The following is a 22,422-nucleotide window of genomic DNA, read 5'->3' on the forward strand; positions in this document are numbered from 1 at the left end:
GCTCGCTATTCTCAGAAATTTTATTAGACTCAGGGCATACGTAGTCAACTGCTGTATGCTTTACCGTGTGTATACACGGACACGGTTGCCCTGCCTTCCGACCCCTTCTTTCCTTTTTCTTACGGAATCTCTGAAACCTAACATGAGTTTTCCTGGAGAGGAGACCGGAGAGTATTATCCTTTTTTTTTTCAGCAACTATATATTTGTATAACTTATTTTATCTTAGGGCTGCAAATGAATCGAGCTGCTCGCGAGCCGCTCGAGTCAAGCTCGAGTTAAGCTCGAGCTGGCTCAAGTCGAAATTGAGCTCGAACTCGAGTTCAAAATATTAAGTTTGCTCGCGAGTTCGAGTATATATATATATATATATATATATATATATATATATATATAAAATATTTTTTTTAAGTATGTATATATTTTTTATTTTAAGTATATATATATATTTTTATTTTCTTATTTTAATAGTAAAATTACATATATATCATTAATATTTTATTATTTATTAAGAAAAAATATTATTTTATTTATTTTTAAAAAAAATAAAATAATTTTTTTTTTCCGAGCTCGAACTCTCGACTCGAATCGATTCGAGTCAAGCTCGAGCTTTAAATTTGCTGGCTCGTCGAGTTTGAGCTCAAGTTCGAGTTTGGCAAAATTTAGTCGAGGTTCGGCTCGATTAGCTCAAAATTCGACTCGACTTGGCTCGTTTGCAGCCCTATTCTATCCTAATCTAGGGAGAGGGGGAGCCTAAAGAGGCTGTTGTACGGGCTAGTGAGTATACAGATTCAACTACACTAAGAGAGTGTTATGATACAATCTTTAAATTTTTTTTCGCTGCAGGTGAGGTTCGAATCCTCACCTACAACCCAAATCCCTCCCTGGTGGTCACTGAGCTATTGACCCAGTGGTTCTGGAGAGCATTATCCATCCTATTATCTATCTTTCTTCTCTCCCCAGTTCACTCGACACGCACGCAGACATGCAAGACTTGAATTCGAAACATCACAAGCAAGCATAGACTACCCTTTTTCTATCTAGCAGCCTCAAACTCTCATGGTAACCTAATGCAGGTCTATAATGCTACATAAATACATATACAGTATCATATGCTCTCTCTTTAGCGTCTTAACAAATTGGGAGTTGGCCGACGGATGTTGGTGCAAGATTCTTTAACTATGACGTATTAAGTCTTGAAACTCATGAAAATAGAAAAGATGATATCGGAAGAGTTTTTTCTATAAGGGATTCAACTCAATTCGAACATGATTAATCACAAACCGTAAAATGAATATAGAAACTTGTAATTTATAAAATATATATTGAATTTACATTAGGCACGTATAATGGAATAAAAATTATTAAATTTTAAATTAGTAAATTACCTCCTCATTGGACTTCCCTTCTCCCCTCATTCCTTCTCTATTCTCGTACGTAGCTCTTTCTCCTTATTTTTGCTCACCAATCTCGTACGTAGCTCATTCTCCTAATGACGCTCTGGATTAATGATATAAAAATTTTCAGAAATCTATCGAACTTAAAATCATAAAACTTCATGCACTACTTATAAAGCGTGTGCCCCCTAAGCGCGGTAGATAATATATCATATTAGTAAAATTGAATTATAACTTATCACCACAACACATGTGTAGCAATTCCCGCAAAATTTAGATCACCCAAATAAAAATTATGCTACTACAATATTTCCAAAATTGATTTATAGCTTATCACCAAAACATGTATGTAGCAATTCACGCAAAATTCAAATCAACGCAAATAAAAATTATACCAATAAAAATTGGAGGGGCCTAATTGGAATTAGATGCTTGATCGGTAACACATGTCAACCATAGCATAACTGTCAGTCCAATGAAATTGGAAGACCAGATTCGTCCACCTGGCAAATCTCCATTGGCCAAAATTCCTTAAATCGAAAATTTCGCACAATTCCGCACCTGTAGAACTCACGCGTGCATCCACGAAAGCAGCAAAATTATTCATTTCACCCATTTCTTTCCTTCTCCAGCCTTTCCCTCTCATAGCTATTGCCTTGCAACCAGAGCTGCAATTTCCCCGGAAATTTGAATTAATTATTTTGAATTTCCCGGAAAATTCACCGGCGGTCGTCCCCCTCCCCCCCTCATCCAATCCTTATTATTTGATCGTTGACTTTCTTCTCAGGTAGAATATGTATTTCTTATCCTTTCGAAATGTGATTTTTTGGGCTTGTTTGTTTTTTTTTTTTTGGAAGATTGATAGTCATTTTGGGATTGAGTTTTGATTAATTAGGGTTTTTCCAATATCGGAATGACGACGAGTCAAGGAGGGGGATCATCGTCAAGGAGAAGCTTATCTTTGAGCTCGCAGATGAGGAAGAAAGCTGTCGGAGCGGGTTTCGATAATGGAGGCTCCGAATCTCCTCACCGGAAATCTCTGTCGTCTTCTCGTTCCATGTATGTACTTTTGCTTTCTATTTTTAATATTCTATTTTCGTGTTCCGACTTTGGCGGATATGGATATGGTTGAATTTTGCGTTTTGTGCAATTTTATCTTTAGCTGTCATTGCCACGTTGTTTTTAGATGGAAAAGGCAAGAGAAAAAAGTGTTTTTGGCTGTTGTTGGGTTGTTGAGAAATTATAATCGCAAATTGCTTGAGTGTTTGGAACATGAATGATGATGAAATCCTGATTGGTATTTGAGGCTGCTTTTTTAATTCAATTTGAAACATCTGATATTTAAATCCTATGCCTTCTGCTGCGTATTTCATTCGGCAGTTTAATTTGTGAGGTGTCCTTTTGAAGTTTGGTAATATGAAATCAAGGGATTTGAGTTTTTTTTCTTAAGGGTTGTTGCCTTCTGCTTGATGCTTGTATCACTGGATATAATTTGGAAACGGCCTTTTAAGCAGGGGGCTGACCGGTGAGCGGACAGTAAAGAGATTGAGGTTGTCGAAAGCTCTGACAGTACCTGATACTACAAGTATTAATGACGCTTGCCGGCGTATGGCTGCTCGTAGAGTTGATGCGTTACTACTTACTGACTCAAATGCCTTATTGTGTGGAATCTTGACAGATAAGGTTTGAACATAGTTGCTTAGGTAGTATGACGCAGTATAATTACTAGTAAAATAAATTAAATTTTACATTCACTTGAATCTAGACTTCTATTTGATTTCACATATCTTAACAACTGCTCATTCTTGTGAGTGAAGGATATAGCAACAAGAGTAATTGCTCGTGAGCTTAATCTTGAGGAGACTCCTGTTTCAAAAGTTATGACAAGAAACCCAGTATTTGTGCTTTCTGACACACTTGCTGTGGAGGCATTGCAAAAGATGGTGCAAGGAAAATTTAGGCATTTGCCTGTTGTGGAAAATGGAGAAGTTATTGCTTTACTTGATATAGCAAAATGTTTGTATGATGCTATTGCTCGGATGGAAAGAGCAGCTGAGAAGGGAAAGGCAATTGCAGCTGCTGTTGAAGGTGTTGAAAAGCACTGGGGAGCATCCGTTTCTGGTTAGTTACAGGATGTTACTCAATGTGTACTTCACCAGATTTGACTTTCATGTCTATTTTGTGTGCCCTTTTTCCTTCCTTCCTTTTCTTGTTTGTTTTGGCCAAACATCTGCCTGGTGCTGAGTCGAGCATTGGTTTCTTGGTTGCTCAAGTAACAAATCTGTTCCCTCACTGTGATAATTTGAGTCACTCTTTTAATTTGGTTGACATACAGGCTCTAATACATTCATTGAAACAATTCGAGAGCGGATGTTTAGGCCCTCACTGTCTACAATTATTCCTGAGAATTCAAAGTAGGTAATACTTTTACTTACGTATTTTAGTTATGTTTTGGACCTTTGGTTATTGAATGCTTTAATTATTACACACATTAATTCTATGTTGGTGACATTATCATGCTGATTGTTTCATTGCTAGGGTTGTTACAGTTGAACCAACTGATAGTGTCCTGTTGGCAACAAAGAAGATGCTTGAATTGCGAACAAACTCTGCAATTATAACAGTTGAAAATAAACCGAGAGGAATTCTTACGTGAGTTTCCTTTTTCTAGATTCAAGTTTTAACTATAGGGTTTGGTATATACTAATGACATCTTGATTTGTCCCTATAAAATTTTTCAGTTCAAAGGACATCTTGATGCGTGTTATAGCACAAGATCTTCCAGCTGATTCAACTCTAGTGGAGAAGGTCTCTCTCTCTCTCTCTCTCTCTCTCTCTCTCTATGTCTCAGTAGTGGTCTGACTCTTGATGTGTCCTCTGGAAAATCTGTGAAATTTGTGATATAGGTTATGACACCAAATCCAGAATGTGCAACAGTTGATACACCTATTGTTGATGCATTGCATACAATGCATGATGGAAAATTTTTACACCTTCCTGTTGTTGATAGAGGTAAATTCATACTCATGAATGACCATATAATGATCATTTACAAGTTTATCCATGTACGCTATTTTGTCACATAAATTTGATGCGAGTAAATAATCTGTGTTTACTTGTAAGTTTTGTGACATTTTAAATTTTGAATCAGATGGAATTGTAGTTGCTGTTGTAGATGTACTTCATATTACTCATGCAGCAGTAGCGACTGTAAGTTCTATTCCACCTTTCTCCAGTGTACCATGCTAGATGGGTTTGACAGCTTAGGTCTTCTTGAGATTTTGGATTTTGTTGCATTGAAATTGTCTACTTATGTTTCAGTACACTTAAAGACCCATGGTAGTAATTAGAGTTCACTGTTATCACCTTGCTGTTAGTTTCCTTTGTATAATCCTTATTACCTATTCAGATTGGGAGCAAAAGATGATCTAAACTATAATCACCAGTTATGCAATACTATCATCTACAGTATTAAGGAGAACATATTTGTGGAAACCAAAATAGCATGCTTGAGCTTGACTCAATCTCAATTTTGACCAAGCTCAAGCGAGCATCTGACCCAGCAGCTCGGTTCATTGACAGCCCTAGTGCTGCAGTTTCTTTTCATCATCTTCACTCCACATTTCCCCGGTTTCTTAAGTAGGAAACTTTTAGAATGCTGTCTTTCTGGAATTGGTGTGGTTTCTTCTTAAATTTGTTACCTGATGTGATGTTGGACATCTTGGATCAACAAATTAATGGATAATAAAGAGAATTAATATCAGTAATTTGAGTGTCTTATCTCTCACAGTCTCATTGTTGTTCACCAGGGTGAGAAGGCATAGTTTATTGGGTTTCTACTAGAACAGTAAGAGATGATATAATGTCTCAAATTCTTGTCATATGAAGTCCTTGAGTTCCTTTTAGTTGGTTCCAGCATTTCATTTTACTAGTTCTTTATTCCATCCAGACCCAGTTTATTCCCTTTGTTATGATGAGGTTGACTTGAATGGTTGTATGGCAACGATTCCTTGTACATTAGAAACAAACTTAAGAACTAGTAATTCATTAGAAACAAACTTAAGAACTAGTAATTCTGTAGCATTGTTTCTTTTCCGTTTTAGTTGCATATTCTTGTCTTGTTCCTTCCATTTATTTCTGACAACTCAGTAGAACTAGGCTCTACAAGAACTTCCTTTCCTATCTTATGTGCAATTCATTTTCAACAGTTATTGTTTCAAGGATATGATTTATATGGAACAGAGATCTCTGCTTTTGTTGGTTGTTTAGTAGATTTAGTGGAATTGAAAGAATACATTTTGAATATCAAATTCCTCTTCCTCAAGTGTGCTCTTGTTATTTGTGGCGAGAATATTAATATTTGTTGTTTGCACCTTTAACTAGGTGGGAAATACTGCTGGAGTTACTACAGAGGCTGCAAACACCATGATGCAAAAATTTTGGGATTCTGCCATGGCACTTGCTCCTGATGATGAGGAGGAAACCCGGAGGTAGACGACTTTCTTTACATATAAGGATTTGCTTACACTTTTTCTCTTATATTTTTGTTTAACATTTCAGTGAGGGTTCCTTAAAGATGGCTTCTGATGGGGCAGACACAGGGAGATCTCTTCCCTATCCTTCGTCAAGCATGCCAAGCACATTTGCTTTCAAAATTCAGGACAGGAAGGGAAGAATGCATCGGTTCAACTGTGGTATGTATTTGTCATATTCAATAGACGCCATTCATGGCAATTATAATCTTGAAGATCATGTTTCACATTTAGCAAGACACCCTGGGTACTACTACAGTGCAAAAGAAAGGAAAGGAAAGTAGGTTTCCTTCGATGCCGTTTGGATAGCTTAGTTGCCTAGTTCTGTTACTGGTTTTTGTTCCTCATTTTTTATGTATTTGCTTGAAAGCAAACAGTAACATAGTGTTTGGAGAGGGGAAAGAAAGTTCGCTGTTAATTTAGCAGTAAATATAATTTCCATTACAAATAGGTCTCTTTTACCTCCAACTCCTTTTTTATTTGGATGAACCAAACACAAGCAACATAACTAGTCCTAATCCCTCCCTTGCTCCCCCCCCCCCCCCCCCCTTATGTTTTCATTTTCCTCGAAAGTCAATCAAGGCAAAGCAGACCAAAGCCCTCCTATTCCTTTCTTTTTCCTTTCCCACTCAGTCCCTTAACCCAAAAAATGCCCTTAGTGCACCAATCTTATTGTAACCTAGCTTCTATCCATTGCACACCTACTTATTATTTATTTGTGATCATTTATAACTTAATTGAAATGTACTAGAACTTGATTTAGACTTCTAATGTTGTAGTTAGGTATAAAGGTGATGACATGTAAACTCAAATCACTATTTTTGTGGGAAAAGATAAATTGGCTACATTAGTTTGTATTCTGGGTTCATGTGTTCATATTATCTACAAAAATGATAGATATGTGGATTTGTCTTCTACTTATGCCTGATGTGTGTTCGCTTCACAATCAGGAAATGTTTAAAAGTTTAACATGGATCCTTTGTGAATTTGTTATCTGTGAAGAAACTAAAATGGCTCAATCCTTCTTGATGACGAAAAGGAAATCAATATTGCTGTCACGTGAAAGTTTTTCTGATTCATTGCTGTCGAGTGATAATCCTACTATTCATTTTGAACAAAAAACAAGGTCTTGAGAAATTGACAGCAGCCATTAAATTTATCCTTTTCTTCATATTAAGCAGTTAAATCCCTGCTGCATCTTTCACATCGTTATCAACAAGTAGTAGGAATAATGATAACAAAGTAAACATACTTAGCTCTCAATCATGTATACATAAATCAGTTGTTCAGCACACATGAACTTCTACAAATTTCATTAGACGTATAATTCTCCAAGGACCTAACCTTTTGTTTCTGGTTTTGAGTTCAGATACACGTAGCTTAACAGATCTTATAACTTCAATTATTCAAAGAGTGGGTGATGACATTGACCGCAAAAACCTTCCTCAGATTTTGGTAGGCTCAACTCCTTGTTCTCTTCTTTGGTGCTAAAAAAGTACCACTGTTTCCTTCAGTGAACGCATTAGTTCTTCTTTGTCTCTGTTGAATACTCTTATTCTTATATAATAATTGTTCTGCAGTATGAAGATGAAGACCATGACAAGGTGGTACTTGCATCAGATAGTGATCTTGTAGCAGCTGTGGACCATGCAAGGTTGGCTGGTTGGAAGGTATACTTGGGTTTTCATAGTAGGGTCAGAAAATCTGAAGTTGAGAATCTTGTAACTGGTGTGGCACATAGGTTCCTTTACCACTTAGAAAGACAGTTCTGTCATTTTGACTCTGGATGTTCTTCCTCATTCCAACGGTGAGCAGTTAATGACACTAACCATTTTTAACTTCAACAGGGACTAAGATTACATTTAGATTACTCAGGAAGACCTGGTCATAGGAAAGGTTCTGGCTCCGTCAGTATGGACTATGCTCATGAAGATGCATGGGCGTCAGCGTACAGTGCCGTGGCAGCTGGAGCTGCTCTAGTTGCTGGTTTAGGCGTATTAGCATTTTTTAGGAGATCTGGCAAGTAACGCTTGCAAGAAGTTAAGCTGCGATGTAGATTTTCAAAACAACGCTTATTTTTTCAGAGCTCAGTGGCTGAGATTTACTCGAGTTGACGGTGGCTTGCGCTGTGCAGTTGCGTCAAGTAGATTCATACCCAAAAGGTTGTAATTATTTTGCCTGCCATACAATTTTTGTGGGTGCCATTTTCTGGAGCTGTGAATTGTAAGAAAAGCTCTCAGGCTTGTTTTTGGATTCACGAAGTTGCAAACTGGTATTCGTGATAATTTTTCGAATGCTGAGATTGTAACCGGGATATGGAGGCCAGTGGCAGTGTTAATACAGAACAAACAGCAGCTGTGTTTATCCCGTTTTGCTCGTCTGTCGTCAATGTCTTATTGCATTATTAATATTTATTTGCTTCTATTTTTGTCTGTATGATGCAGTTTGATACGCTACCCTACGCGAGTGCTTTATTTATCCCACAGACGAACGTGATACTTGTTTTGCAGGAATTATTGACAATATGTTTCATAAAACAGATTAAAATTAACATTTCATTTCAGTTTTTTTTTTTTCTCTTTTTTTCCCCTAATCGTTGAAATCAAATGATTTAACCACCTCAAAGCATCAATAAATTCAATAGCATTAAAATTGGTAGATCCAGTTTTTAAAGTATCAATGGTCCAGGTTGTGCTATATTATTTGGTGAAATGATGTGGCACAATCTCGGTCATCGGTCTTTAAAAATCGAGTGTATCCAAGTGTGAGACAATTCAATAACGTGTAATGTGGAAGTCTTTCAAGAACATCTTGGGGGTATGCATGGTTTTGGATATCAGTTCCGTGCACCATTTGGCTGACCGAATTCGCACTTGGCAGGTTAGTCATTTTTTGACCTATATTCGTCTCGCATATCAGTGTCTACTTGATTATCGGATATTCACGGAAAGAGAGTCGGGTCAATGGATATCTGCTCTCCTACTCATCATTTAATGTTTTTAAAAAATAATTTATACTAATTTAATTTTGTATTTTATATATTCATCTAAAATTCAACATAGATTTTTTCTAAAAAAAAATGGTCTTTTATTGAGAAACAAACAAGTAAAAAGACTACAAGAAAAAAAAAAATAAAAAATTCAAAATCAATGAAAATTTGAAATAAGTAGTACCTTTTTTCTTAAATATACATTTCATAGCAATAAAACTCTTCTCTAAAAAATATTAGATCATGACATCTACAAATAAATCTTGTAAGCAAACTATAGCCTCTCATATTTGTAGCGCAATTTTTTCTATCAAATTATTTAGTTAGCTTTAAAAATATTATTTTGTAGTATGTGTATAAATATAAAAAATAAAAAATATATATGTGTGGGATAGGTTGGATACCCGTAGGTTCTTAATTCTTTTTGACCCCAACTTGCTATGTATATAAGCCGGTATGTGACCTCTTTTGATCCGATCAAATAGTGCGGATCGCCAATCACGGACCCTAGTTTTCAGATTGGATTTGTTCGAATATTGTGGGCATTTTTTGCCAACTCGTAGGAACATCTATACTTCTTATTTCTTACCTTTGGGGCAAACACTTGGCCCAAATCTACTATAATTTACTCTTAATCCATAGACTAACTTTGGTTTGTACTAATCTTTTTCAGTCATTGCTTTCATAAACTCAACTTGTATCAACTGCAGCAATCATCTCCTCATTGTCATACTTTGCAATTTACAGTTTTATTTTCCACGCAGTATGGTTAAACTGCTAACTATTAAACATGTCATTAAAAGGTACTGTTCTGTTTGTTCTTGAAAAAGGAAACACGCCCTTCAAATTGAAAATCACAGTGATGTTTGAAGAATGCCTATACTTGGATAGCTATTCTTTCCCACACAATTGCTTATACCACAGCAGCAACACCTTGTTCTACAGACAAGGCGATAAAATTCCAGGGCTTTGTTAATAGGCCTCTACTTCACATGGTATGGTGATTATTATGGAGATAAAACTACAGCAGGTAAAACTACTTGATGTTGATATGCCTGTAGGCTACTTGGTATGTTAATCTGATGAAAATATGAAAAAGGAAGCTGTGTTGAAGAAAAATCTGGTACTCAAAATATACTTAAAAATGTTTCCTCAATTTATTAAGAAAAGATAGTCGCTGGAAGTCATCTATGCAACACGTCAGAGAGAAATAAAGGTGCCACTAACTACATGAAACTCATCTAAAAGGAAACATCACTTTCAGCAGCCGTTTTTGAGCAACAAAAGCACAGAAAATGAACATGCCAAAGGATGTTAGATTCTGAAATCCTCCATAAGAGAGACAGGTATCACCATCGAGGCATTGCCAGTGAATTTCCTGATGTTAAACCCTGCTGTTTGCTGGCAATGGCAAGACACCATCAAAGAAATCCCCGAAGTAACCACGGGGCTCATGCACTAGCTTTGAAATGATGTCTCTTAGCGTGATCACCCCCTCTAGATTTCCCAGACCATCAACGACGTATATCCGATGGATTTTCATGGAATCAAGCTTCATAATAACATCTTTAAGTGTACTGTCTCTTGTGCATGTTACCATGTTCTTCAAGAGTGGGGAATCCTTTTGATGCTCCTCCAGATAGCTTCGAACAGCTGTCAGGAAGTTCTTGGCCATGATAGATCTGTAAATGGAATAGCACATACACTATCAGTATTTGATAAATAGGGGTAAAGTCACTTGTGTACCAACACTTGAACAGGAAAAGCACCCAGTAAAGTCCCTCAAATATTAATAAACCAAACCAAAAAGCAAAAACTGAATGTCCAATAGTTTTGATTGCTTAGTAGAGTACACTTTTAAGACCAAACTGCTAACTTACGGTATATGAAAGCAGAATTGAAGTAGATCTTCAGTCTCATGTTATTTGAAGCTTCGCTCCATGAACAAGTAGATGCCCCGTACAGCTTTTAAATTTAGTCATTTCCACAGAAATAGTGATACATGAACCTTTTATTCAACCTCAATTTACTAATGTGTGTATATGTTTTTACTTTGTATAGGTTCTCAAATTTTGAACTATGGGGTAAATGCACTACAAAGATGCCAATATATCTAGTAGAAATATTTAAGCTAGACCAAAGTTGCCAACCTGCCCAAAGTCTCGGCTCTATTACAGCCTCTACACTTTCCATTTACTGAAGCATACAAAACAAAAGCAAGTTTGTACTGCCATACATGTTCTAAAATTAACTCCAGACCTCACAATTTCTCCCCATCTTATAATTTTTCTGAGAATTCAGGCAATAAAGAACATGAACATTGTAAAGAGAAAACGCACTAAATTGTTCACAGACCTGAATTCTTTGTATATCTCTGGTGCAAGTAGAAGGAACTGAATATCTCTGATGCTTATGTTACCAATAGCCTTTCTTCCATTACTTGCAACAACAGGAATCCCACCAACTCCTTTTTGTCTCATTAATTTAAAAGCCTGAAGCACTGGTTCATCCTCATAGACCTGCAAAAAGAGGAGGAAAAATGTGTGTAAAAGATAGCACCATATATTTGCACAAAACTGGATGTTTGTCATTGAAGACGAAGAAAAACTTTGAAAAGCGAGGCATAAATCTTCTTTTACTATGAGTTTTGGGTAGTGCAACTAGAACGTGACCTTAGCTTGTCATCTATAAGGGAGAAACTAATGTGGGAAAATTAGAAATACAACTAATTTCATCAAAAAGAGATGAAGAAAGGAGAGCGAGTCCAAGTTTCAGTCCAGATGAAGTAAACCAGAAAAAGCAATTCAAAAAGTACCAAATGTAATGTCTGTGGCCAAAGAAAAAATGAATAAAAAAAGATCTCTTGTTCAAATTACGCAAAGGTGAACTTTAAAGAGAAATTCAAACAGACAATGGTCTGATTTAGCTTGTATTCTTATTGCCAACCATGCATCCATGTCTAGATGCCAAAAATGACATCGTTTGGAATTGAAAGAAACCAAAGAGAACAAAAATTAAGAGAGTTAGTACAGTCCAAATTATTATTCTTCTCAGATACACCAAACCAATTCCACATTGCTAAAACCTATATCTTGTTTCCTTTTAAATTCTTGTGCTGGGCAGCGGAAGAAGCAGCAGGTATGTTGCAAAAGGACAACTTACTCGAAGATATATGTTGAATAAAAATGTTAAGATTCATAAATACATTGTTGTTCCTTGCCGAATCTGGAATTGCTATATGTATATATATACACACATAGTGGGAAAGAAAATATCAACTATCTTGACAAAGACTATATACTGCTAGATGTCATTGAGTAAAGTAACCAAGTCTGGTACCTTAATAATGTGGCTGGGCTTCATTAGAGGGAGACCAAGTTCAGATAGTTTCTTTGAACCCCAGCTCTCAAACCAATGAAGGCCAGCACATTCTTCAAGCATGTGAATGACAGCTGATTGAGTAATGATGTTATCAATCTTTTGTTCCCCTGGGTCAACCACAGGAACACTCTTCATCCTGTACTTGGATAGCAGCAAAAGCATTGTCAAGAAAGAGTTCGATTTTTGCAGGGCAAGAAATGGAGCCCAGCGGAATGACCCTGATATGTCTCCAACCTGCGAAATCATCAGTTAATGCAAGTAGAAATGTCTCACGAAGAATAACACCAAAAGCTTTGAGAACTACATTATAATCAATAATAGCTGAAAGATTCAACTTCAAATAAGAAGGAAAAACAACCTTTGTGTTCTTATAGAAGTCAGAAGAAGTCAAGGTCTCAAAAAAGTCCCCAGAAGTTGCAGTAGGAGATTCAGGGTGCAAACTTCTATATCTTGGGGAAGACATTCCATTAGCCGCTGCAGCAACAGCAGGACCAATGCCATTCTCAGATTCACTGAACAGCTCAAAAGCTAATGCAGCGGATCCATCCATTTTTTCTGACTGCAGAAAGAAGCGCAGACCATACATCTTTTAACTTATGCCCCACAGGTGACAATAATTTACGGAAACATTATTGAACATCAGAGGGAATAAAAAGATCAAATTGAAGAACAATCCAGTTGGAAAAATTTTCCAGTAGCTCATTGCTAAATATAATAAAATATTCCATGGAAAGAAAAATTTCTAAAAGTTAAAATCTGCAGTTTTACTCAAGGCACAGGGGCAAATCAGATTAGCGGAGCCAGAGGACCCAAGATTACCAAAAGACTTAAGAACACCGCCAAATCCCCAGAAAGCCTTACTTTCTGGTGAAAAAGATTGAATTATATTGCACACCAATAATTAAAATTATCCCCAAGGTGAAAAAGATTGAATTATATTGCACATCAATAATTAAAAATCCCCAAGGTCAAGAAACAATGATTTCACCCCATTCTCCCCCCCCCCAACCCCCCCCCCCACACACACACACAAAAAGAAAAAAGAAACAACAAATTTTAACTCCAGTAACTGAAGAACTCTGTCTATCTTGAATTTTTTATTCTTTTGGCGATAATTGCTACTATTACCATTAGACAAGCTCATTATTGTAGTATTTAATGTGTTGGAAAACCAAGAAATTGGTTAAACCTATTATCTGAGAACGACATGGAACAGTTCACAGAAAATTACTGGTTCAAAGAAAATGATTCCGCCCTTTCTTGAGTCATGCCTCAGAATGATAAACTAAACCAAGAGACAAACTGAGGATTTTGATTATTCCAAGAGAAAAGTTTAAAGGTCTAAGAGTGACAACTTTCCAAAATCTGAATGATAATTAAGTCCACAACTCCATTTCCTAAGAATTAGTGGTTGATAAAACTGACTTTGATAAATTCCATTGAAACACCAAACCTAAGTTGTTTGCAGAAACATATGATTTCATAATAGAGGCAATTTGACTACAAATACAAACCTGATGTAGGATCGATACAACAATCCCAGCAAACTCAACAATTCCGATATATCTATCAATCCAACTCGCATCCTCTGGAGCTTTAACATCCACGACAGGTGCACTCAGGATTTTATGTTGGGCTAGTAACTTGACCACTTCAGCCAAGCTGGAATCTGAGTTTATCTCAACCACTAAACAAGAAGGAGAAAAAAATCTTAGCCCTTAGGCTGATAAAGTCAAACCAAGCTGGGGCCATCACAAATACGCAAACATGAAACAGATAATGTAAGTGCTTTGATGGGAGACAATGGCTTCTAAAGCAGCCATCAAATTGTATGGTGGATGCACCGTAATGGAAGGAGATTGGGCATAATCTAGAACATTAAAAATAACCTCCACTTCCCCCCCCCCCCTCTCCAAAAAAAAAAAAAACCTTTCTATATACAACTATTAGGGTTGTATGGTGTCTATTTTTCCATCATCCAAGCAATGTCATTTCTTCAGTCTCAAAGAGCACCTGGTTATAAAAAGTGATGAATTTCATACTTATCTTTACAATAACAAGTTACTGAATGTGGAAATTGATCTCTATTATCATGATCATAAATATTTTAAAATTATTGATTTACTTGAGAAACCTACAAAATATCTTTTTATGTTCCATCTTCTTTTTGGGTTAAAGCTCTTCAACATTTCAAGTATTTAACTAGTATTCTGAAATCAAGCATGGTTAGGAGGACTATAGATGACCTGGAAGTGGGTTATGGAGAATTAATTGATCATTCAAATTGCTTTCTTTTATGCTTTGGTGGATAACATACATTATTAGCACAAGCATAATAATTTGGGATCCATCAAATGTGGGGTATTCTTGTTTATCTAAGCATTTTTAAAGGCAGATAAGTGCATAAGGACATAAGTCGAACAGGTGTAGTGCCACCTACTTTTCTTTCTCACATTCATTTTCTTGAAAAAATGCTCATTATTAGAGCCTGGTGCAGAGTGTGGGCATGTAATGGAAGTAAACATAAAATCACTGGATCTCCAAGGACATTATGGATTAAGCCAGTATTGCACAGAAGGTGCAACCTTTGAGTTTCCTCAATATAAATATTAAATGAGGTTGATTGGAGGACCTGCATTCACTGCTGCTAAAAGCAATGCATTCCAACTCTCAATCTTGCTCTTGTAATTATATTAGGTATCCTGTTAGTGAGATAAACAATCATCTTGCAACCAAAAAAGAAACATGACCCTGTGTAGATTTTCAAACATTACCTCATACCTTTGTTCAACAAAGTAGCATAAAACAGATGAATACCAACTGAGAATACATAACAAACAACACAATCAATTCCAATTCCTTTATTGATCAATTCAATCCCATTTTTCACTTAGAAACCAAACCAGATAAACGAGAATTAACCTAAGGAAAAAACTACTACCTCTCACATACAACAATTTCCACTTATTCAATCGATCAGACAACAGTCATTAGCATGAGATCAAAGACCCTGATCCTGAAACTCAAAAATTAACGGTAAACTTAGAGATCATGCTACAAGTTTCTGTCTTTAATCCAAAAGGGATCAAAGAACAACGAAAAACCACTCATATCAACACTTTTCTAAGGACCTCAATGTTTGCACAGACAATTCTCAAATTTGTACCCGACTATAAAGTTCACTTCTTTGTTAATCAGAGGGGAGTTTGAGATCACCTTGGGAAGATGGAGCAGGAGGAAAATCAGAAACTGGGATGCTCTCGAAACAAGCATTAAGCTTCTCAGTAGGACTCAACTGAGGTTCTTGAACATCCCATAAATCCTCCACTTGCATCCCCACCTTGGCTTCTGGGCTTCTTGGAGTTGAACTACCTTCTTCAATCATCATCTTTCCTTAATCTTCACTAAAACAAACCCACAACCCTCCTCTTTTCCTCTTAATCTATCAATTCTTGCAAACTCCGCAGAGCAATCAGATAGTTACAGACAAGAATTAGATACTTGTTACGTTCATGGAACATTGACACATTTCGTAGCATAGGTAATGAGTAGTGACAATAATTGCATAAAATAATGATGAGACTTAAGACAAAAAGGAACGTTCCTGAATCCTGCGCAACTCACACGAGTTCAGATCAAGGATTAGAACTTGAAGTAAAATCTCGGACGTCCATCATTTCATATGGATACACGTGTTGAAAATCTGATACCAAGATCCATGACTTGTGATGGAGTTGTATGGTCAAAGTTCACCTGTAATTTCCCCAGTCCTACTCGGCTTCTTCTTATCCATACCACCCACAGTATTACTAGTTTAAAGCCACGACTTATCCGGATTTGCATCATGTCCACTCCTCTTGTGGCACTAAGTTAATTCTTTTCTTCTTAGGACATGTGTATTATATACGTATATATGTATATCTATTCTAAGTTGACGTGTATGCAAAAATATCTTTGTAGACTTTGCTAGTTCACGCTTGGTGCCAACATCATTTGAGCTGATATGCATGAAGTCGACTCAGATCATTGTCTCGACCTTGATTTCTGTCGATGATATCTTGTAAAGAAATTTTGTTGTTCGAGCTAGATTTAGTTAATAAAGAGCATTGACTCAAACTTCCAACAAGATTATAAGTTTGGGAAAATTATGTATAAGATACAGGGATCACTTGTAGATCATGTGATATATTCAAAAGTCATTATAATTTTTTTTTTTATCATCGTACTTTACTTATTACTTACGATCATTCATTCTTCTTATATCATCGTACATCATCCTAAATATGTGACTCTTGAATGTACCATATGAATTATAATGTAGCATGTATATCAAATCTACCCAAGTATTATTTGAGGTCATTTAGGCTATGATCAAATTATCATTCCCATAGTTATAAAATTTGGTTCGATCTGAACCAGTCATAAGATCGGATTGGATTGCTAATTAAACTAGTTAAATAATAAATTCATTGATCAATCAACGATTCATCGGTTCAAATGATGGGCCGAGAAAAAACCTCCAATTGAACCGACAACTAAAAATTTTACTATTTTTATAATTTAAATTATATTATTATATTATACAATATAATTATTATGCAACCTACGGTTGAACTGATGACTCAATCACCTTTTCAAGGTGAGCTCCAAGCCGAGTTTAATAACTATGATCATTCTTGATGTATAAACCTTGTTAGAATGACCCAAGGCTCTATCATTCCAAACTTGGCAAGATTTATGTGCATAGTTGAGTTTGCAGTAAATGTACACAAAAATTCTCCTAATCATCACATGGTGAATTTGCGAGTTGAGATAACAATTGACATAAAAAAGCTTATTTGAAACATATAAGATCATAAATACGTTAAGTACATACATTTTCTCTGAGCCCTAAACAAATGTAATTTCTTCTTATTGAGCACAACTAGCCTAACTTAGCCTAACACAACTTATCCTAGTTAAACCCAAGTGATTAGCAAGCCATGTGATCTTAATTACAAGGAGCCCAACTAGACAGTTAAAGAGGTAAGTAAGGGTTGGACTTATCAGCCATTGGGCGAAGCCCTTGAATGTGCAAAATTTTAGATACAATGTGAGTTTTTTTTTTTGGTTCGAATATACTGTCAAAAGATAAACGAGAGACTTATTAGTTTATGCATTAAATAAAAAAAAGGTTATCAAATTGATAATTGGCCTATACATTGTCTATATACAGCAAGTTTAAAATTAAATAGAATCTAAAAACTCTTCAATTCGCATTAATGTTCTTAAAAAATATATCGCTAATATGTATCATATGCTTACATTCAATTTTTCAATCATATCATTTAAGTTTTAAATTAAGAGTTCTCTTTCATTGTTTTGTTAAACTAACAACAAAAAAAATTGAAATGCGACCACCTAACTCACATGTAACTAATATTATTATTTTCATCTCAAAACCTATACAAGCAAATCGAATCGAATACTAGATGAATTTAATTGTCATTCTAATATTAGTGTGTTTGAATTGTAAGTTATTTGACATATTTTTACTGTAATACTTTTTGTGATGTAATGTATGTGAGATAAAAAGATAATTGAGAAGATAAAAAGATGTATTGAAATTTGTAATGGTGAAATAAGCAAATATATTTAGGCAAATAACTTATCATCCAAACACATATATTATTTCCCGGCCCAATTATGATGTTTTCAGGTTGGCCCACTTCCATGTCATCCACTGCCACATCATCAGAGAGAAGTCCCCACCACCATGTCAACTATCCAACATGCCAATCTTTGATGAGTTGGCAACATGCATCTAAAGGGGTAAAATAGTCTTTCCATATATCATCGTCGTCTTCTATAGTAAACACATAATGACTCCTGTCTGCTAGCCCTCGGCTCTGCCCCTCCCCTTCATATATGTCTATTTCCCCTTAATTTTAATTTTAGTTTCTGCAGGAAGGTTTGATTTAATTCATCTGGTAGTTTTTCCTGGTTCCATAAATGGAGGGCTCTTCAGCTCTGCCGTCCGATTCCAACAATCAAAATCCGATGGGCGGAGCCGCCGAATTTCTCTCCAACCTTCCTTCTCGCGGCCTCTTCTCCTCCACTGTCCTCTCTTCCAATCCGGTACTTCAATTTTTCGTCATAAGTTTTCCCTTTTTAAGCATTTGATTTTTCTCTTTTTTTTTTTTGGATTGGAAAAATTTGTAATTTATGGTACTAAAGTTAAATATATAATGTAGTAAAATTGCTTAAGTTCGTATAAGTCTGGAAAATTGTATAGCATTTGCTAATGTGAGAATTAGTTGGTGAAAATGGAGTTAAGAAGGGACGGTAACCATTGACGTTAAGGGTTTGGGGAGGTCAATTAGATGCTAACTGTTTGCTATTCAGGTTTGAAGAGTATGCTATTTGTGTTTGATGTTGTGGGGGATTTCGATTACGTGCTTTTCTTTAATCAGTGTTGGAGGGGAAAAAAAGGGATTTTTTTTTTTTAATTTCATGGTTTGAATTTGATTCACAACATTGGTATTTAGCGGCCATTTTTATGGTGTTTTTAGTTGGTAGTGAACCTAATTCATGGCCTTGTGTGCTTAAATAATTGTGTTATTGTGATTCTTACCTTGTTTATGGTAATAGAGGTTGTCTTAAGTAGTGTGGCGTGTTTTATGAGAACAAGAAGGATGGACTTTGTTTTCACGCTTTTGTTTTAGCTGATGATACTTCAAGTCTGATCTGCACTGATAGGACTGCAATTTAGGTAGTGTTGGTTTGTTAACAATATTTGAGAGGTTCTTGGCAGAGTAAAATTGAAGTATTTCACACTGTTGTTTTAACTGATGATACTGCAATTCTGATATGTGCTGATAGGACTGCAACTTAGGGGTTTGTTAACAATTTTTGAGAGGCTCTTGGCGGAGTAAATTTGAAGTATTTTACTATGTATGGTTGTAATAGGTGATTCAGCTTCAAAGTCAAGGTTGCTTACTCATTCAAAAGTTAAACATTGCAGGAAGAATTGTTACATTTATGCTTTAATTGTTGGTATATCGCATTTTGAATATCCATATCCAGTAGTTTTACAATTTTGTAGACGTCCAGACATGAGACATGCAGTTCCTCATTGTTAATATGCATCTGTATTCTGTATTCTCCTTTTCAGTTTAAACTCTACTATTTACTTTTGTAAGAAACTTGTGCAGGGTGGCATGCGAGTCTACATATGCGATCATGATACAGCACCACCAGGTCCTCTTCGTTAACTATATAGAATGTATTTGGTTTATTACTTTTGAAAGCTTGTGCAGTGGACTATTAAGATGAGATGGACTTCTGCTTTCTTATTTAAAAAAATGCATATATATCAGGATTCAAAAACCAAATTATCGTGTAGATAAGATGATGTGACAGTTTTGGCCATAGTTGATGTTACACTAGAAAGGTTAGAGCAAGAAATATGACTCGCATGACAGTTTCCTTGAGGGTTTGTTGAATTTAGCTTATCTATATTAGCTGTTGAAACTACACCATTGTCTTTTTGCCCAGTTAGATGGCTAATACTCTTACTTCATGGAAGGAGTACCGATACTCTCTGACTTTCTAAGGGAGAGTGACTATTAGTTTATGGTATTACTTGTGAACCAAAAAACAGAAATATTTGTAGAAGATTGTGATGAATTAGGTGATTTAAGCCTTGTGTACAAACAAAATAGGGGAATGAAAGTGGTAGAAAGTGACAAATATTCTGTTATGGGTACATGATGTATCTTTAAACTACTGGAAGATTCCATATCTTGTCCAATGGATTTTCCTCTGCTCGCCTGGTTTGCATTGTGAGTAAGGAACTTTTAGGCTAACCTAACTTTGGTGTGGACACTTAAAGGATTTGTAGCTTCCTTAGCTAAGTCGAGTTTATATGTTCAGGAAGCCTAGATCTTGATTCAAATTTAACACAAAGTTCACTCTTTATTACATGATTTGCATGCGAAGACAAGATTCTGTGTGGTGCATGAAGATTCGATAGTTACGTATCTTAGTCAAGGACATAGCTTCTTTCATTTTATGAGAAGCTGCTGCATTGGTTTTCCACTTTAATTATATTAGACACTAGATGATGTTCGAAAAGGCTTTGCATGATTTCATTGTTATAGTTGTGCTTTCTGAGCCATATAAGTATAACCGAATTGTTGACTCTGTTACTACTATGTATGCAGCGGAGCAACTCATAAAGACAAACCAAACAAACATATTAATTAGGTCATTAATGCTGAAGAAACAAAAGGGTGATTCCGGTTCAAAAGATGGAAAGGCTAATGCATCAAATGAATCTTCTAGAAAAAGGTTAACTCTTTTCCTCTCTCAGGATTTTGTTAGTTGCTTTGCAGTTATAACAATTGCAGTTGCTTTTTTTTCTACCTCTGGATAAAATCTAGCGGTTGCTTCTTGGTGTTTTAATCACTTCATGGTTACAATGTTTGTCACAGTATTTACGTGATCTCTAATTTCAGGACTGCTGATAGAGCGTTAGACAGCAGGGCTAAAAGGGCAATGACCATCAGTCAGGTTGCTTCTCGGCAAGGTGAGTACGAATCGTTCAGTTGCTTATTATCTTTAGCAAAATGCAGGACCAGAAGATAACTTCTACAGAATGAGAATGTTCTGCTGGTACAATGCACTTATGAAATTGTTTGGCAGTAAATGAATTTGCGAGTGAAAAATGGTCACCATTTTGGTGATAGGCTTAGTGGCTGCGTTTGTGCTCCCTTTTCCCTGAGGAATTCAGTGATCAAGAATAAAGACTGCATTTTTGGTCTGCCTTGCAGTCCAAGAGCCTCGGCTTTTTTAGCATCACTGAATGCGCCAAACGTCCACACTAGGTTTTCCTTTAACAGACAAGTTTATTGTCTTCAGAGCGTATGTATTTTATTAAGCAAGAGTGTCACGTTCCTTTAGCAGATGTGCCCATTATTTCTCTTTCATTGTTTAGAAGATGAAGGCATGTGTCAATTACGGAATATGCCTTCTGCAAAGCTATTTGTCATGTTGTACTCTACCATCCTTATTATCATTGTTGGTGTCATTAGTATTCTTATTATTATTCACTTGTAAGAAGGTTATACAAAGGCTGGGTTTTTGCTCTTTTATTTGGTTCATGTTAGACATTTGATGAACCTTATCTTTTGTGAGCTTGCAGAGGGATCAAAATCACGCTTGCCTGAGAGGGATCTGCAGAGTTTAACGGTTGAGAGAATTCGTGCTCTTCTGAAGGAGAGAGGTCTCTCCCTGAAAGGAAGAAAGGCAAGTATCCTTTTACTTTTGATTGAAATAAAGTTTGACTCGCCTAGAATTGAGTGTCATCTCCATCATCCATCTCTTGCATTTTGGTTGAGAGACCTGTTTTTGAAGTTTAGATTCTGAATGATTATCGGAATACTAGATGCTAATACTGAAGTAGAGATAAATGTTCGACTAGTGACTGTAGAAGATAAAGTCATGTTCATTCCAAGCCATAGCACAGTGAGTAGGCACATGTATGTAGTGTAGTTATTTGAATTTGGATATCCACTCTGTGTCTTAGATATCACCTCAAAATGGGCATTAGCTCTACCACTTTTGTTGTGAGAAAACAAACACAATTTCGTTCTAGAAATAGTAATGATGCAATCTATGGATATTCTGCTTTGCGACTTGAAATTTTGGGTTTTTGGAAGTTGGGGTGTGTGGATTAGTAGCCAAATAGCTTGCTAATTGTTGTCTGGAAATCTCTCTTGCATGTTTGCTTGATTTGTGATTATCTATCTGTACAGGATGAGTTGATTTCCCGCTTGAAAGGCGCAAATGAGTAATGCATGATTTTTCAAAGCTGGGAAGGTGACCGCACCTACATGTACCAACTTTTGCTGGCAGAATCTAGGTTTTGTTGTAACTTTCTTATACTCTGGACTAATTTTGAAAGAGATGTCGTGATGCAACTTGCAATTGCCCGCTTTGACTGCCTCCGTGTGTTGTATTATCATGGAACTCTCTTACTTGTGGAGTGGGATGCTTGGTAGTAGATATCTCAACTTTGACCAATGTAACATGGTGGGTTTATCATCCTTGCCGCAGTTGATGATGACATCCTTTTTAGCTTCA

The 22,422-nt window shown here is 36.1% G+C and overlaps 3 protein-coding genes across 5 annotated transcripts; 2 read left to right on the forward strand and 1 right to left on the reverse strand.

Annotated features, from left to right (window-relative positions):
• The first annotated feature begins 1,966 nt into the window (after positions 1 to 1,966).
• LOC113738453 (CBS domain-containing protein CBSCBSPB5-like) lies at positions 1,967 to 8,294 on the forward strand. Its single transcript, XM_027265658.2, has 14 exons — positions 1,967 to 2,182; positions 2,291 to 2,454; positions 2,910 to 3,078; positions 3,213 to 3,516; positions 3,731 to 3,809; positions 3,934 to 4,047; positions 4,137 to 4,203; positions 4,302 to 4,407; positions 4,547 to 4,605; positions 5,779 to 5,885; positions 5,956 to 6,089; positions 7,297 to 7,382; positions 7,508 to 7,597; positions 7,775 to 8,294. Exons 2-14 carry the CDS (start codon positions 2,309 to 2,311, stop codon positions 7,952 to 7,954), a joined length of 1,641 nt encoding a protein of 546 aa, XP_027121459.2. The 5' UTR covers positions 1,967 to 2,182; positions 2,291 to 2,308; the 3' UTR covers positions 7,955 to 8,294.
• Positions 8,295 to 10,051: 1,757 nt separating this feature from the next.
• LOC113739810 (SNF1-related protein kinase regulatory subunit gamma-1-like) lies at positions 10,052 to 16,105 on the reverse strand. 3 transcript variants are annotated; one of them, XM_072045906.1, is made up of 6 exons: positions 16,051 to 16,105; positions 13,812 to 13,984; positions 12,656 to 12,856; positions 12,256 to 12,531; positions 11,272 to 11,435; positions 10,052 to 10,598 (listed from the first exon to the last, which is right to left on the reverse strand). In XM_072045906.1, the coding sequence occupies exons 1-6, from the start codon at positions 16,088 to 16,090 to the stop codon at positions 10,301 to 10,303; spliced, it is 1,152 nt and encodes a 383-aa protein (XP_071902007.1). In that variant the 5' UTR covers positions 16,091 to 16,105; the 3' UTR covers positions 10,052 to 10,300. The 3 variants fall into 3 exon arrangements, with proteins under 3 accessions (XP_071902007.1, XP_027122951.2, XP_071902008.1); XM_027267150.2 differs by lacking the exon at positions 16,051 to 16,105 and adding an exon at positions 15,514 to 15,915; XM_072045907.1 differs by lacking the exons at positions 12,656 to 12,856; positions 16,051 to 16,105 and adding an exon at positions 15,514 to 15,915.
• A 2,026-nt stretch (positions 16,106 to 18,131) lies between these two features.
• On the forward strand, positions 18,132 to 22,422 carry LOC113740434 (protein LOWER TEMPERATURE 1). The gene is made up of 6 exons (XM_027268059.2): positions 18,132 to 18,414; positions 19,491 to 19,536; positions 20,502 to 20,628; positions 20,796 to 20,866; positions 21,482 to 21,585; positions 22,095 to 22,422. Exons 1-6 carry the CDS (start codon positions 18,289 to 18,291, stop codon positions 22,131 to 22,133), a joined length of 513 nt encoding a protein of 170 aa, XP_027123860.1. The 5' UTR covers positions 18,132 to 18,288; the 3' UTR covers positions 22,134 to 22,422.

Source organism: Coffea arabica, chromosome 4c, assembly GCF_036785885.1.
Source record: "Coffea arabica cultivar ET-39 chromosome 4c, Coffea Arabica ET-39 HiFi, whole genome shotgun sequence".
Taxonomy (NCBI): domain Eukaryota; kingdom Viridiplantae; phylum Streptophyta; class Magnoliopsida; order Gentianales; family Rubiaceae; genus Coffea; species Coffea arabica.